General features: G+C 55.1%; 2 protein-coding genes across 2 annotated transcripts; one reads left to right on the top strand and one right to left on the bottom strand.

Moving 5' to 3' along the window:
- Positions 1-524: 524 nt before the first annotated feature.
- On the bottom strand, positions 525-6,868 carry SPBR_04028 (nf-x1 finger and helicase domain containing protein; the record flags this gene model as incomplete). The annotated part of the gene is made up of 2 exons (XM_040762313.1): positions 525-2,125; positions 2,935-6,868. 2 exons carry the CDS (start codon positions 6,866-6,868, stop codon positions 525-527), a joined length of 5,535 nt encoding a protein of 1,844 aa, XP_040621421.1.
- A 3,919-nt stretch (positions 6,869-10,787) lies between these two features.
- On the top strand, positions 10,788-13,645 carry SPBR_04079 (alpha,alpha-trehalose-phosphate synthase (UDP-forming); the record flags this gene model as incomplete). The annotated part of the gene is made up of 3 exons (XM_040762363.1): positions 10,788-10,916; positions 11,007-12,948; positions 13,005-13,645. 3 exons carry the CDS (start codon positions 10,788-10,790, stop codon positions 13,643-13,645), a joined length of 2,712 nt encoding a protein of 903 aa, XP_040621422.1.
- Positions 13,646-14,202: the final 557 nt, after the last annotated feature.

Below are 14,202 nucleotides of genomic sequence, written 5' to 3' on the forward strand. Positions count from 1 at the left end.
TACGCGTACTTGATTGATTTGGAGCGATGTTATGGCCTGCATTTGTTATGGCCTGCATTTGTTATGGCTTGCATTTATTTCTCGTTCTGCGAGAAGAAACACACGTCAAAGTCTGCAAAGAATCTTCCTCGTTAGATTCATGCAATTTCACGGTTATCGCCTCGTACTGTACATATTGATTACCATTACGGAGTACGCCTGTATCACGTAAGGAGCATTAAGGATATTATAGGAGTCGGAACATAAATGTAAAACAGATATAAGGTAGACAATTAGAGCAAAGAACTGCAAAACATAAGTGAAAGTGAAGCGGCACTAGAAACATCAACACATATGTTAGTCATCTCGAGACATGGATTTCGTGTTTTCTTATTTGCGACCATTGACGCTGCGTACACGACCTGTAGCACGACAAACGGCAAGGCCATTTTATTTCATCACAGAAAAACAACCTCCAATCACACGCAAAGGGTTATCATACTGCACCAACCCCCTTCCCTAGTCAACTCCCTTAGTCAACTCCCTCAGTCAACTGCCATCCTGTTCATACCCCGACCGAGTTCTTCAATCTCTGTGGCGACCACCACGCCCTCGGCGTTCGTGTGGTCCCGGCCGCCCACGGGCGCGCCGCATTCGTTGCACCGCGCCTGCTCCATGGGCATCCCGCACTCGCCGACCGTAAACGGGTGGCCGTTGACACAGGTGTACCAGTGGCCCGAGCCATTGAACTCACTTGCCATCGCCTTGTAGACGGCCTGCATCTCGGCGGCAGTCACGGGCCGGTACTCGGCGAGGTTCTCGAGAGCCTGTTCCAGGCGGTCCACTTCGGGGCCAAAGAGGTCGTGCGCCGATGGCGAGGTCTGGAAAACGGCGCGGGCGGCTGCGAGGTGCTGCGTGGCGCGCTCTTTGAGTTTCGTGCGCGACAGAACAGCGCTTGGGCCGTCGGCCTCCACCAATCTCGCAGTGGAAGGTTCATCCTCCTTCTCCCCATGCTCCGCATCAACTCCTTCCTCGATACAGTCCAAGAGACGCGACAGAACGATGCAGAGATGGGTGCTGCATATGTATCCCTCGACTTCCTGCTTCGTATATCTGGCCAACTTGGCAGCCTCGGTTGTCGACTCGAATTCCTTGAACAGGACTGTAAATCGGTTGGTCTTGATCGCCTTGGAGACGGTCTGGAAGGCCAACGTGTAGGATGTCGTGTCTGTTCGATTGTTGCTGCTGCTGCTGCTGCTGCCGCCGCAGCCGCCGTCCCCGCCTCGGATACGGGCGTGCAACTTATCGACCGACGTAGCCTTTTCGAGAGAAAACACAACGTACTCGAGGGCAAGGATATCGCAGCGCATGAGCAGAACAGCAGCTTGCAGGCTGCTGCCCGTCTGAAGAACGCTTTCGTCAAACTCGAAATGGCGTGGCGCAGGATCGGGCGCGGCGGGTTCGGATCCACTGGCCCGGCGTCTGTTGTGTGCAAACGTCACCAGTTCAGCCACGCGCTGGAAGGGCTGCTCATCGGTGGCGACCTTTGCGGCAAATTGCGAGATGTCGTTGCGCGTCTGGGCCAGCTGGTGGTGATGGCGGGCCAAGTCTGTGGACAGCAGCAACTCTGCCATCAAGGCAGAGCGCCCTTTGCCGGCAAAGAACTTCTTTTTGTAAACCTGCTCCGCTTTTTGATGGACAGATCGCTTCGCCTTCTTCCCTTCCATTTCCTTGTCGACTTCGAGCTGTCCTTTGGGCCCCGTGAGCTGAAGGGCCAGCTCATTGTGCTTCTGACGCGCCCAGTTGATGAAACGCTTGGTCGACTCGTCAAGCACCGCGCGTCGTACGATTCGACCGTACCGCGCTACATCGCGCAGCGACCCGCGGCAGTGTGGACACACTTTCACCTCCTTCATGTCAAAAGGCGACGACGACGCAGCAATTGCCACGGGACGTGGCAGACCAGACGTGTCTTGGGTCATGGTGTAGTGTTTCGCCATATCCATGATGCCGTCCATCGACGACATTGTCAAGATGTGACCGCAAACTGGAAAGATGCACGGATCCTCGCCCAAGTTGATCTTCCGGTATGTAGCCATGGTAATAAAGTCCACTTCTTGGTCCAGGGCGTCATCGGCACCACATTCTTGGCAGTAACGCACACTGGGGCATGCTTCTCCGCAGACAGACGGGCCTGGTTCAGAGTCAGATAAGGCGAGTCAAGACCAGGAGAACTGGATATCTTTGACATTTCGAAATCGTGTTCAACAGACACAACGCTAGACTTACATTGATGGCCACAAGGAAGAATATTTGCGCAGCGCTTCGAGCAAGGTATCCAATTACACGGTGCAGCGCATCTAGAAGAACAGAATGTCAGTCAGTACAATAAACACCAAAGCAAAGGCAGTCCCTGCTTGACTTACGGCATGGTGCAAGTCGAGTGCGGGCAGTACGAGGCGCATTTGCCTTCGGCACAGGGCACACATGGTTCATTGCAAGGCCGCGAGCATCTCGAATGACTGCATCGGACATCACACGGCGCCGTGCAAGGGGGGCATGTCGTGTCGCTGTGGCATGTCTCCTTGCAAGCATGCTGGCAAGTTCCGTAGAGACGTCCGCATGCCTTGGTGCAGACGCCGTGGTCGGTGCGGACAATTCGGCCATCGGCCCGCTTGTTGCAGAGGCTGCATGGTCGGCCACAAGTGTGACCACACGGCAGCGCTCGTCCACACGGCGCCTTGCAAACAAACTTTTCGTCTGCGACCTTCGTGTGGCAGGGAAGCGTGAGCTCATGTGCGCAGCCCGGGATTTTCCGCTTCACTTTCTCCAGGCAAACAACCCGGTTGGGCCGCTGCGCTTGCCAGCAGAAAGGGTTGGTCAGTGTATGACCACACGGAAGACCCAACACAGTATCTTTGAGTTCCACCTGGCATCTCGTAATACAGGATTCACCGCAGGGCCGGGGACATGCGTGGATGCAGCCATTCAACGAGCGGGGACATGGCTCGAGGCACTTGACGGCAGCGTGGATCACGTCCGAGTGGCACCGGCCGATGCAGGAGTGGCCGCAAGCCAGCCGCTTGTCGCACGGCTGCAGACAACCGCCGTCGGGGGCAAACTGAACAAAGTGGTCCGGCAACGACGCCAGAAATGTCCGCTCAGGGTGGCGAGGGCATTGAAGTGGGAGTTCGGGTCCCATGTTGTTGTCGCATTGAAGGGCCGACATCACATCTCTCCACATCGGAATCCCAGTGCAGGTGTCGCCATTTCCAATAATGTACATGCCGTGCCGAGCCCGCGAAAGCAAGACGTTAATCCGGTTCGACGTGCGCAAGAATCCGCACTGGCGATTCTTGTTGCTCCGCACCAAAGAGATGACGACCACCTTGGCCTCCTCTCCCTGGAAATTGTCAACTGTGGCAACACGCACACTATTCAGAAGGGTCGTCTTGGCGGGAACAAAAAGCTGGTCGGCCTGTGCGCTGTCGCCTCTGTCGGTCGGCTCGGCCTCGGAGCCGACGCCGTCGGCCGCCTCCAGATCAGCCGCGTCTCGGTCGTTGAACGTCAGCTCAAGCATCGAGGAGAGACGCCGCCTCAAGAGCATCATCTGCCCGAGATACGGTGTGAGGACGGCGATGTCGCCACCAGAGTACGCCCCCTGCTTGAAGAGGTGCGACACCAGCGCGGCGGTCATTTCGACTTCAAACTCGTTGGTGCGCGACGTGCCCGATGCTTCCGTACTTTTGTAGCCTCCGACGGCACCGTCTTCCCAATTTTGATGGTCGAGCCAAAACAACCGCCGTGTCATGCCTGTAACTTCCGGATACAGATGCACGTTTGGCCCGTCTTCTAGGGAGGGATACAATGGGGCTCGAATGAGCGCCGAGATCGACGGGTGCATCCGGCGTTGGGTAGACAATGTGCTGAACGGGATCTTGGCTTCACCGGCTCGAGGCGAGACGAGGCGCTCAAACAGGGACTTATCAAATGCAAACTGGGCGCCACCGCGATTTTCTATGCTGAGGTCGTAGTTTTGCACTTGTGGCCGGAGCTGTTGGTGATCGCCAATCAAGATGGCGTGTTCGATGGACGGCAGAAAGGACGTGAGCATGTGCGCTTCGAGCACTTCACCCGCCTCTTCACACAATAACACTTTGGACTTGATGTGCTTGAGCAAGTCGTGGCTCTTGGCAAGACCCGTCGTGGTCATGCCGACAATGTTGGCCGCCTCCAGACACCGCAAATCGGCTTCTTGTCTTGCCTTTTCAAGGGATCGTTTAGCCGCGACATAGTCAATGTACACGTGCTCAATCTCGTCTTGAATGAGGGTGAAAGACTCGGTCTGCCACTTCTCGTAAAGTGTGTTCCGCTCATCGAGCGTCAGCATGGACAACCTCCGACCGGTTGCCGCTGGGCCGAATTCCACATCGCCACCGTTGCGCCATCGGTGAATGATGGCGCTGGGCTTATGTCGATTGACAATTGTGAATCCATCTTGGTCTCCGGAGTCATCTTCAGCTCCTCTACGTCCGAACAGTTCTCTGTAGACTTCGGTGTCGTATCTCGAGAGGAACCGTACGATCGCATCTTCACGCGTAGACACGATCAAACTTCCGAAAAGCCGCTCTAGCTGATTGACCATGATCTTCAATGTCTCGCCGGATGACCACAACATGCGCTTCTCGACCTTTGTTCGCTCAACCTTATGAGCTGCGTCGCGCAAATTGAGATTTTTGAGCCGCTCCGACTTGGACTGTCCTCCCATGCGAAGAATATTGGCCGGCGTGCCAGAGTCAAGAATATGCTCGAGAATCTGATCCAGCGCATGGTTGGTGTAGCAAACAATAACAATGGGCCCAAGCTCCGCCTTCTTTTGATTGTGGAGCAGGACTTTGAGAATTTCAACACCTGCAAACGTCTTTCCCGTTCCCGGTGGGCCTTGGACAAGGGCCATGGACCGAGAAAGAGCTTCCAAGAGAGCCACGGATTGCGTGCTGTCGAGCTTCGTTTTGTCACAAACCTCTTCAGATGTCAAGGGGCGGCGAATGCTGTGTTGAAGCGGCTCGTTTGCAGCAGTCAGGCTGCTCATGTCGAACACAAATCCTGGCTTCTGAGCGTATTTTGGAGGAGCAACATCTTTCGGCTGAGGATTGGCCCCTTCAACGTCAATTTGCTCTGGTGCGATGAGATCGCACATGGGAATGTTGAGCTTTTCCGTTCCAGATTGCAAAGCGCGAAGCGTGTGCAAAAACGAGTCGAGCAGGATGCCCGGAAATTCGACAAGGATGCGTAGCTGCTGGCCGTCTCTTAAGCGTCCCGCCGATGCGCGGTTAATTCGGCTCTTGAGAAACCAAGAGAGCCCGTATGCAAGCTGGCTCTGGCCTTCGATGCCGTTGAACCCCAGGCGAACAAACGCGTGTTGAGGGTCGTCTGCAAGGTTGTATTTGATTCCTTGGTTGGGGTCGGAGCTACTATCCATCTCCTGCGAGGTGTTCTTGTCTTGTCCCCACCGTCTGACATCGCTGCTTGTGCGCATCGTCGAGTCAGAAACGGTGAAAAAGTTGACCGATCCTTGGGCATCAATAGCGCAGACGAGGCCACCTGGCTGAAGGCGCTTTTTGGCTTGAAATGTCCACCAATCGCGCCTCTGCTTCTTCGATGCATCGCTGTCCTCTGCAGGCTTGACGCGATTCTGTCGGTTTCGGTTGGCCGGCTGGCGGAATCGGACAAGGAACTCGGCCCCAGAGCGTTGTTCAAAGCCCACATCTATGACCACAACATTTTCATATACGCAGTACTGAATGCTGTCTTGTCCGCTTCTTGGACCTGGACCCAAGGCCGTTCCTTCATCTTTGTTCTGTTGAAGGTTGTCCAACACGGTGCGCACGACGTCGCGAAGTTGTCCCACCGTGTCCTCGCGGAGCAGTCGAAACTCACGGTCTAAACGACCACGAATACCGTGATGGTGCCATGAAGTTGGGTCGGCTATCGGCAAGTACTCACTTCGAGTGCTGCGAATTTCGTCTGGAGTAGGCAAAATTGAGATCTTGGTAATGTCGGCGTGATCGTTGTCATGGCGCGGACCGTCAGCAGACAGGTGACCGGGGAGGTCTCTCTGGAGCTGGAAAGCCGAAAGTTGAACAGGCCCGGAAGGCGTAGCTTGTCTGAGCCCTGGAATGTCTTCGCCAATTTTGAGACGTCTGTCAATATAATCAGCGTATTGGGACGCTTGCAACTTGCAAAACGTGTCCTCCGGTCTTGAAGGCTCGGCATTCGTAGCAACAGCGCTGAGTCTCATGGAGTAGTGACGGAAAGAGTCGTTGACAATTTGAGATGTGCCGGAACCAAGTAGTGTCGACAAAACAAGGAGTGACAGCTCTGCTAGGCCAATGCAGGACACTTCCGAGGGCAGCTGAGGAGACTCAGCAAGCTCAACTGCGAGGTCGAACCATGCGGTCAACCGAGTACCTCCGACGCCAATGATGAAGCTGTGAATCGCGGCCACTTTCTCTTCGAGAAGCGTAGAGTTCACAACTGCGTTGTGTACCGCGAGTCGCAGCAGAGGACACGCCTCCGTCTCCCATAGCTTGACTTTTTCATTGGTGCCTGCTGCCAATGCTAAAGGTATGCGGTTGGACGCGACGTGGCGGATGCAGGAGAGGCCTTCCTCCGACGCGAGGGTAGTAATAACTTCTTGTCTAAGGCCAGCATCTTGCGCAGTGTCAAGCACGTCCAGACCAAGAGCGAAGACGCTTTGTGTTGTGAAGTGCTCATAAAATCGGTCGCCTTTGCCGCGCTGATTCACAAGAGTCTTGAATTGGGATACCCGGTCATCGAGAGCAGGTGGGTTGGAAGTTTTGTTGTCTGTCGAGGCATCGCCGTGCATAAATTTGCATGTGTTTCCGAACTTGCACGATTTGTTCTGGGCAAAAAATCGACAGACACCCTCTCTGGGCCGCACGGGGTCCCACGAAGACCGTTTTCCCCTGTAGAAAATAAATGTTAGATTCAAACGTTTTTGTAAAGCAAAATATTCGGAAGCTGTGTGCCCACCCTCGTCTAGAGTACATCTGTCAGTGTTCGTCAGTGTTCGTCAGTGTTCGTCAGTGTTCGTCAGTGTTCGTCAGTGTTCGTCAGTGTTCGTCAGAAAACGTGTATTTGAGAGAATTGTGAGCCGTTGTCCACTTTCCTTTGGTTGGAAGAAAAAAAGCATGACAGGGGAGGCTTTTTAGGAGGTAAAACTGACAAGAGACGAGATGCCCTCAAGTATGTCGTTTGACAAGAGGATATGGGCGACAACAAACCCAAATAGAGTGAATATGCTGTCGCGTTACACAAACAAGGCGACGCAAACGCGTTCTCTCGGGCAACAAAGTCGGCTATCATTCGCCGTCAAGAGACCAGCCCCCCACGAAAAGCAAAAGATAACCGAATCATGTTTCCCACGTATATTCCACATATCATCACGTCTTTGTTGGTCCGTAAGCCACCATTCCATCCGAGCTGAATATGTCAAGTGGTAGGTAAATAGAAAGCGATGTAAGAGATATGCTGCATGGTGTGCCTCGGGCAAAGCAGAACTCCTGCTCTTGTTTGAGAAAGGCTCGCTTTCGATGCCATAAGTCAGACCCCAGAGCCTCTGAAATGTAGTTCGCTTATGCGTACGTCGCATCAAAGCATAGAAGATTGTGACTGGCAGAAACATGTTCCTGTGTTGGCAAGTCATGTGGGAGGATTTTTCTCAAGGACTTGTTGATGCTGTGCAGCAGACACTGCAAACATGACACAGCGAGATTTTGGATTTGCCAGGATCTAAATCTGTGTGGCCCAAGCAGTGGCAGGTCCAGGTCTATGACAATAAGGTTAGCTCAAGCGACAGGGAACGACATAGCTTCCACTTACACGATCACCAGGCAGCCGCGTGCTACTGTCGTTGCCGTACGACGTGTGCCGTCCAATCCTGGATCGACAGACGGCCAGGCCCGTCATAGGTGTGCCCGAGAGCCGCAAAATGAGAGAGGGACAAGCTTGTCAGATAGTTATCTGCCTATATGCTCGTTCTCGCTGACCAGGCCCTTGACAATCGGATTTGTCGCGCAGAAAATGCCTGCAGTCATGTTCCTCTGGCTGGTCGTTTTTGCCCAACGGGCCGAAACCCAAAGGCTCCACCCGACCATCTTGCCGGGGGTGGGCCAAGTCTAGACGTGAAGACCAGGCCATCATTACTACATCCACGTAAGTACACTCTGAGAGGATGTTGTTTCTCTTTCCTCCACAGTTGCATTTGTTCAGACCGGCCTTGTCTCGGTAGAAAGAGTCTCAAACGCAGGCGGGAAGAAGTGAATAAAAAAAGGACGAAAAAAGGAAAAGCGGAAAGAAAAGGAAATGAAATAGCTGCACATTGGCAGAAAAGGCCCGTTTTGCGTCTTTTCTCTCACTTTGTCGGCAAGACAGAACGGAAGATGACGTTTGGTGGCATTGAGGATGCCAACCACAGCCAGTGGCAGCGTGTCTTTTGGCCCATGTGAAAGCGGAAACCTCTTGTCGGGCAAACACGGCTAAGCAAGGTGCATGCTTGCTCGCATTTTGCACTCGCATTTCCAGTGTTGCCTCGTCCGGTCCCGTGTAGGAAGACCGTCCTCTGGACCGAGTTTGGCTAATTGCAGGTCGTTTCGGGATACGGCTGGGTAGGCAGAGCTCCCACAGGAAGGGCGAGTCTTGTTGGCTCGTTTTCACTTCTCGTTGCGGCCTTTTTTCTTTGGTGCTGATATTGTTGCTGGCAATCCACCACAGGAGATGGCGTTTACCAATGAGATCACAGGCATGCTGGTAGATGAGCAGCCTTGCACTGCATATTCCCGCATCGTTCGGCCCGTGGTCATCTTTGTCCCGCGGTCTCGCTCCCGCGGGCGTCTGTGGCCGCTGCGGTAAACACGCTGCGTTTTCGCTCCTCATGGAGATGCAGCCGGCTGAGCTTCCCTCGCCAAGCATCCTGTTGGCGAGCTTACTGGCAACGCCTGGCTTTGTGCCATCATCTAAATCATACACCTCTCGAGTCGGGACGAAGCTAGCGGAGGCCTTGCAGGTGGCTGGTCTGGCCATCGACACATTTCGTCGTTCGTTGCAGTCGGCTGCCGAGATGTCTGTCGTTCAGACATTGTCTCTTTCCTTGTCGCTGTCGTTGCTGTCTTCTTGCTTCTCCTCTTTCTGGCTTTTCTCTCCTTCAACGTGATGCTGTGTTCAATATATTGGCGGACATCTTGGTTTTTGCATGTAGCTTTTACATTGCTGGCTTTATCCTTTCTCTTCTGCCTCGACTTTGGGATGCTTCTTCGCACCTTCCATCCAACTGAGTTTCCTAATTCGCTCCTCTGTTGGTCTTTCCTAACTCGGTCGATTCCTCCTTCCCTGCAACTGATCGTCTAGGTAGACAAGCCACAGAAACAGAAGGAGCCATTGGCTACCCGTAATTACGTCAACCAAGTTTTGGTGAGCTGTTTGGCGCTACGATCTGACTCGCGCCTGCCTCCATCGATCGCTCTTGCTGTTTTATGTTTTGCGTTTCGAGAACTTGTGCTTTGCATCATATTGCACTCTCGTTTCATTTTGTCGTTCCTTTATATTTACTCGCAACGTATTCCTCTCACCGTCACTGAATCGCGCCCGCATTCAATTCCTGTCAGCGGCTTTGCCCCTCACGGTCAAGCTGCTGTTGGAAGGAACGAACGTTCTAGGCACAGCGCTGTTTCTATTTACACAGTACCCACTCTTCTACCCCACCAAAGCTCTCTGTCCCAGTTTGCGTCCAACAAAAGGCAGGAGCCCCACAAAATCACCTCCGATATTGCCAGCCAGCGAATCACAGCGCGTCCTGTGCTCGACTGCATCATCGTCTGGGAAAGAGCGACAGATGCAGCGAAACGACTTGATTGCAGCGACTGCCTGTTGTGTAAGGACGGTAGCGGTTCCTGCCATCTTGGGATCTGCTATTCACGATATACGTTGACATCGGGCACAATATACTTCCTAGCAATTTGTCTTGCCATTTTTTGAACTCCTTTTCTATTTATTCCCGGTCCTCCTCGCCAAAGCCCATTCAACCACCATCCAGCGTACCTGGTTTTTAAACCTCTGTACCTGAGCTCCCCTGTCGACCGCTCCTGCTCCCCCTCCTTAACCTTTCTACTTATTGACGTCGTCTTTCCGCCCCACTTGCATCGTTCGTTTGGGCAAACAAAGAAGTACAAAGGGAGGGGAGAAAACCACATGTTTTGTTTGGCTTTCCGACTCGTCTTTGCTGGCTGTTTTCTCTGAGCCATCGTATCATAATTCCAGTGACGTCTTGCTGGCGCCGCGCCCCACGGGTGTCTTATTTGCTCATTGTGTGCCCCTTTGTGGCTCCCCGTTGCCCAGTCCAATTTCTGTTCTAAACTAGTCGTCTCCATTTTCCAGACACAGCCAGCTCCAGACCGACCGGTCGCCTCCACCGCTCTCAGCGACGCTGCCAACGCTCCCTCCGCCCACGCATCTTCTCCAAGGGAGTCCTCGAACGGTTCTGTCCGACGTCTGGTGCCATCCACGAACAAACCGATTCCTCCAACTCTCCGCCTCGTGATACGACCAGACGAGTTCCTCCTGTGACACCCGCATTGGGCAACGGCCACGATCAATATCCCGAATCGCTCCGTGACGACAAGACAACCAACCCTCTCTTAGCCGGCAACTCGGGCCCCTCGCCTTTGGCCCCTTCGCTGCAGCTTCCGCGGAGCTGTTGAAGAAAAAAGGCCACGGACACCAACGCAGACATGGCAGCCAGGCGAGAGTCCTTGACGGACATCCGCGCCATCAATCCTGACCTGGCCCTCAGCGGCAACATCATCTCCGCCACGTTCAACATCCCCCACAGCCTCGATTACCACAAGGGTGCCGACTGGGTACGTCAGCTGGAACGGTCCCTCGCATCGGAGTGTATGAAGCAACGGGGGCCAAACTAACGTATCTCTTTTTTTTTTGCTTTTGTACAGGTCCTAAAACCCCGCCGGGGTCAGTCTGCGCTCTTCGACTCGTTCTCCTACCTCTCCTCCGACAAGTCGCCGTGGAACCACACGGTGGTCGCCTGGACGGGCGAAATCAGCCAGCCGATTGACATTCTCTCGCCGCCGGACACCCCACCTACGTCGGCGGCCGTCGCTCCCTTGAACGCGCTCTCTGCACCGATCCCTGTCGATGGCTTCCAGCCGACCGCGCCCGTGCAGCATGATTCGGACGGCCTCTACATTCCCCGGGAGGATATGCAGCGGCTTGACGAGCAACTCGCGCACGACCCGCGTATCAAGGTGGCACCGGTGTGGCTGGCCGACGATGCTGCCGAGAACTCGGAGGAGGGCATTCGGCTAAAGGACCAGGCACGGTGGCGGCGGTACGCCGAGCACGAGCTGTACGGCCTTTTCCACTACAAGCAGCACGGCCCGACCGACGGCCGCAATGAGCGTCTGCAGTGGGCCGACTTCTACCGCATGAACCAAAAGTTCGCCAACAAGATTTCGGAGCTGTACAAGCCGGGCGACATTGTCATTATCCATGACTACTACCTCATGCTCCTGCCCAGCATGCTGCGCCAGCGCTCCCCAAACATGTACATTTCGTTCTACCTGCACTCGCCCTTCCCCAGCAGCGAGTTCTTCCGCTGTCTGCCACGCCGCAAGGAGATTCTTGAGGGCGTGCTTGGCGCCAATCTCATCGGCTTCCAGAGTTTCGGCTATGCGCGACACTTTTCGAGCTGCTGCTCGCGGCTACTGGGCTTCGCGTCTGATGCCAACGGCGTCGACACGTATGGCTCGCGCGTCGAGTTTGGCGTTTTCCCGATTGGGATCGACGTGGCAAAGGTTGAGCGCTTGGCATGGGGCGATGCGGTCAACCAAAAGTACGAGGCGCTGCGGAATATGTACGACGGCAAGAAGATTATTGTCGGCCGCGACCGCCTGGACAGCATTCGCGGTGTGGACAAGAAGCTTCTGGCGTTCGAGGCCTTCTTGGCCAAGTACCCCGAATGGCGCGACCGTGTGGTGCTGATCCAGGTCACTAGTCCTACTTCGATTGAGGAGGACCGCGACAACGAAGAGGCGAAGATTGCGAGTCGGGTCAACGAGTTAGTCATGGCCATCAACGGTACCTACGGCTCGTTGGGGTTTTCGCCCGTGCAGCACTACCCACAGTACCTGAGCCAAGACGAATATTTCGCCCTGCTGCGCGCTGGCGACATCGGCCTCATCACCTCTGTGCGCGACGGCATGAACACGACCAGTCTCGAGTACGTCATCTGCCAGCGCGACAACCACGGCCCGCTCATCATCTCCGAGTTCAGCGGCACGGCCGGCAGCCTTCGCGAAGCCATCCACATCAACCCGTGGGACTTTACTGTCGTCGCCGACGCCATCGAGCAGGGCTTGACCAAGTCGCCCGAGGACCTGGCGCGCATGCACAACCATCTCTACGAGCACGTCACGACAAACACGGTGCAGCACTGGATCAACAACCTGATGGATCGCCTCGTGAACGTGCTCAGCTCGCGGCGCAACGTCGCGGCGACCCCGCTGCTCGACCGTTCTGTGCTTCTCTCGCAGTACCGCGACGCCCGCCGCCGACTGTTCCTCTTTGACTACGACGGCACGTTGACGCCTATTGTGCGCGAGCCGAGCGCCGCTGTGCCGTCGGAGGCCATTATCAAGGCCCTGACCAAACTGGCGTCCGACCACCGCAATGCTGTGTGGATCATCAGTGGCCGCGACCAGGAGTTCCTCAGCCATCACTTGGGCCACATCAAAGAGCTGGGCTTTAGTGCAGAGCACGGCAGTTTCATGCGCCACCCAGGGCAGGAGGACTGGGAGAACTTGGCCGAGAAGCTGGACATGGGCTGGCAAGCCGAGGTGATGGAGATTTTCCAGAAATACACCGACCGCGTGCCTGGTGAGTACTGTCGTCATACCCCGTAGGCTGGAAATACGGGTGCTAACACGATGCAGGCTCGTTCATTGAGCGCAAGCGCTGCGCCCTGACATGGCACTACCGACTGGCCGACCCCGAGCAGGGCCCGCACATGGCACGCGAGTGCCACAAGGAGCTGGAGGCGACGGTGACGCGCAAGTGGGACGTGGACGTCATGGCGGGCAAGGCGAATGTGGAGGTGCGCCCCACGTTTATCAACAAGGGCGAGATTGTCAAGCGCCTCGTGTCGTCGTACGGCTCGGACATTCGCAGCGTGGCCAGCGTTGGCTCGCGCACGCCCATGGAGGCGTCGGGCGTGCTCAGCGCCGAGGGCGGATTGCAGACCGCCCAGCCTGCGCCTGCGCAACAAAACGACAACGAGCTCGAGTTTGTGCTGTGCATGGGCGACGATGCGACCGACGAGGACATGTTCCGTGCGCTCAACGGCCTGTCGACGCCGCATGACGACGACGCGCCGGCCGCTGTCACGTCGGAGCACGTCTTCACGGTGACGGTCGGCGCGAGCACCAAGGTGACGCTGGCCAAGTGGCATCTGCTGGAGCCCGAGGACGTGATTGACTGCGTGGCGCTGCTGGCCGACACGGCCGGCCCTGTGGCGACGATTGGCGAGGTGAACCTGGCGGCGATTACGGCCGTCGAGGGCCGCATCCCGGAATAGGCGTCCGAGTGCTGCTCTGCTCTGGGTGGTGGCACGCGACGATACGAGACGGCGACAGCATGGACGTCGACCAGCAAAACTACAGAAACACAGACACATACACAGACAGAGAGACAGAGTAGAGGCCAGCCAGGGGACCATCATGAATACACGAGATACTATTCCGGGCGGGATTTTTGGGAGGTTGTATTTAGGTTTTTTTTTTTTTTTTTTTTTTTTTTTTTTTTGTCTTTTGTTTTGTTTCTTGTCTGGTTTTTGCTTTGTACTTGTTTTTGTTTACTTTGTTTTGTCGTTTTGCCCTCATTTGCATTTTGTCATATATTTTATTTTGTTCCTAGCTTCCACTTTATAGATAATATTGGCATTGTCATTCTGTACTGACGGAGCGATGATGGCTCGTTTCTGTGATGCTCTTCCCGGCCCCTCCGTTTAAGCACGCCAAACCATGGTTGCACTGCATCGTCCCCCGCCTTTGACGGTTTCGAAGGGTTAAGCATGTATGTTGCCGGCGTTACGAGCTTACCGTCGCGCTTTCTTGCGTTCTCAACATGTCCCGG

Source organism: Sporothrix brasiliensis (assembly GCF_000820605.1).
Source record: "Sporothrix brasiliensis 5110 chromosome Unknown Cont16, whole genome shotgun sequence".
Lineage (NCBI taxonomy): Eukaryota > Fungi > Ascomycota > Sordariomycetes > Ophiostomatales > Ophiostomataceae > Sporothrix > Sporothrix brasiliensis.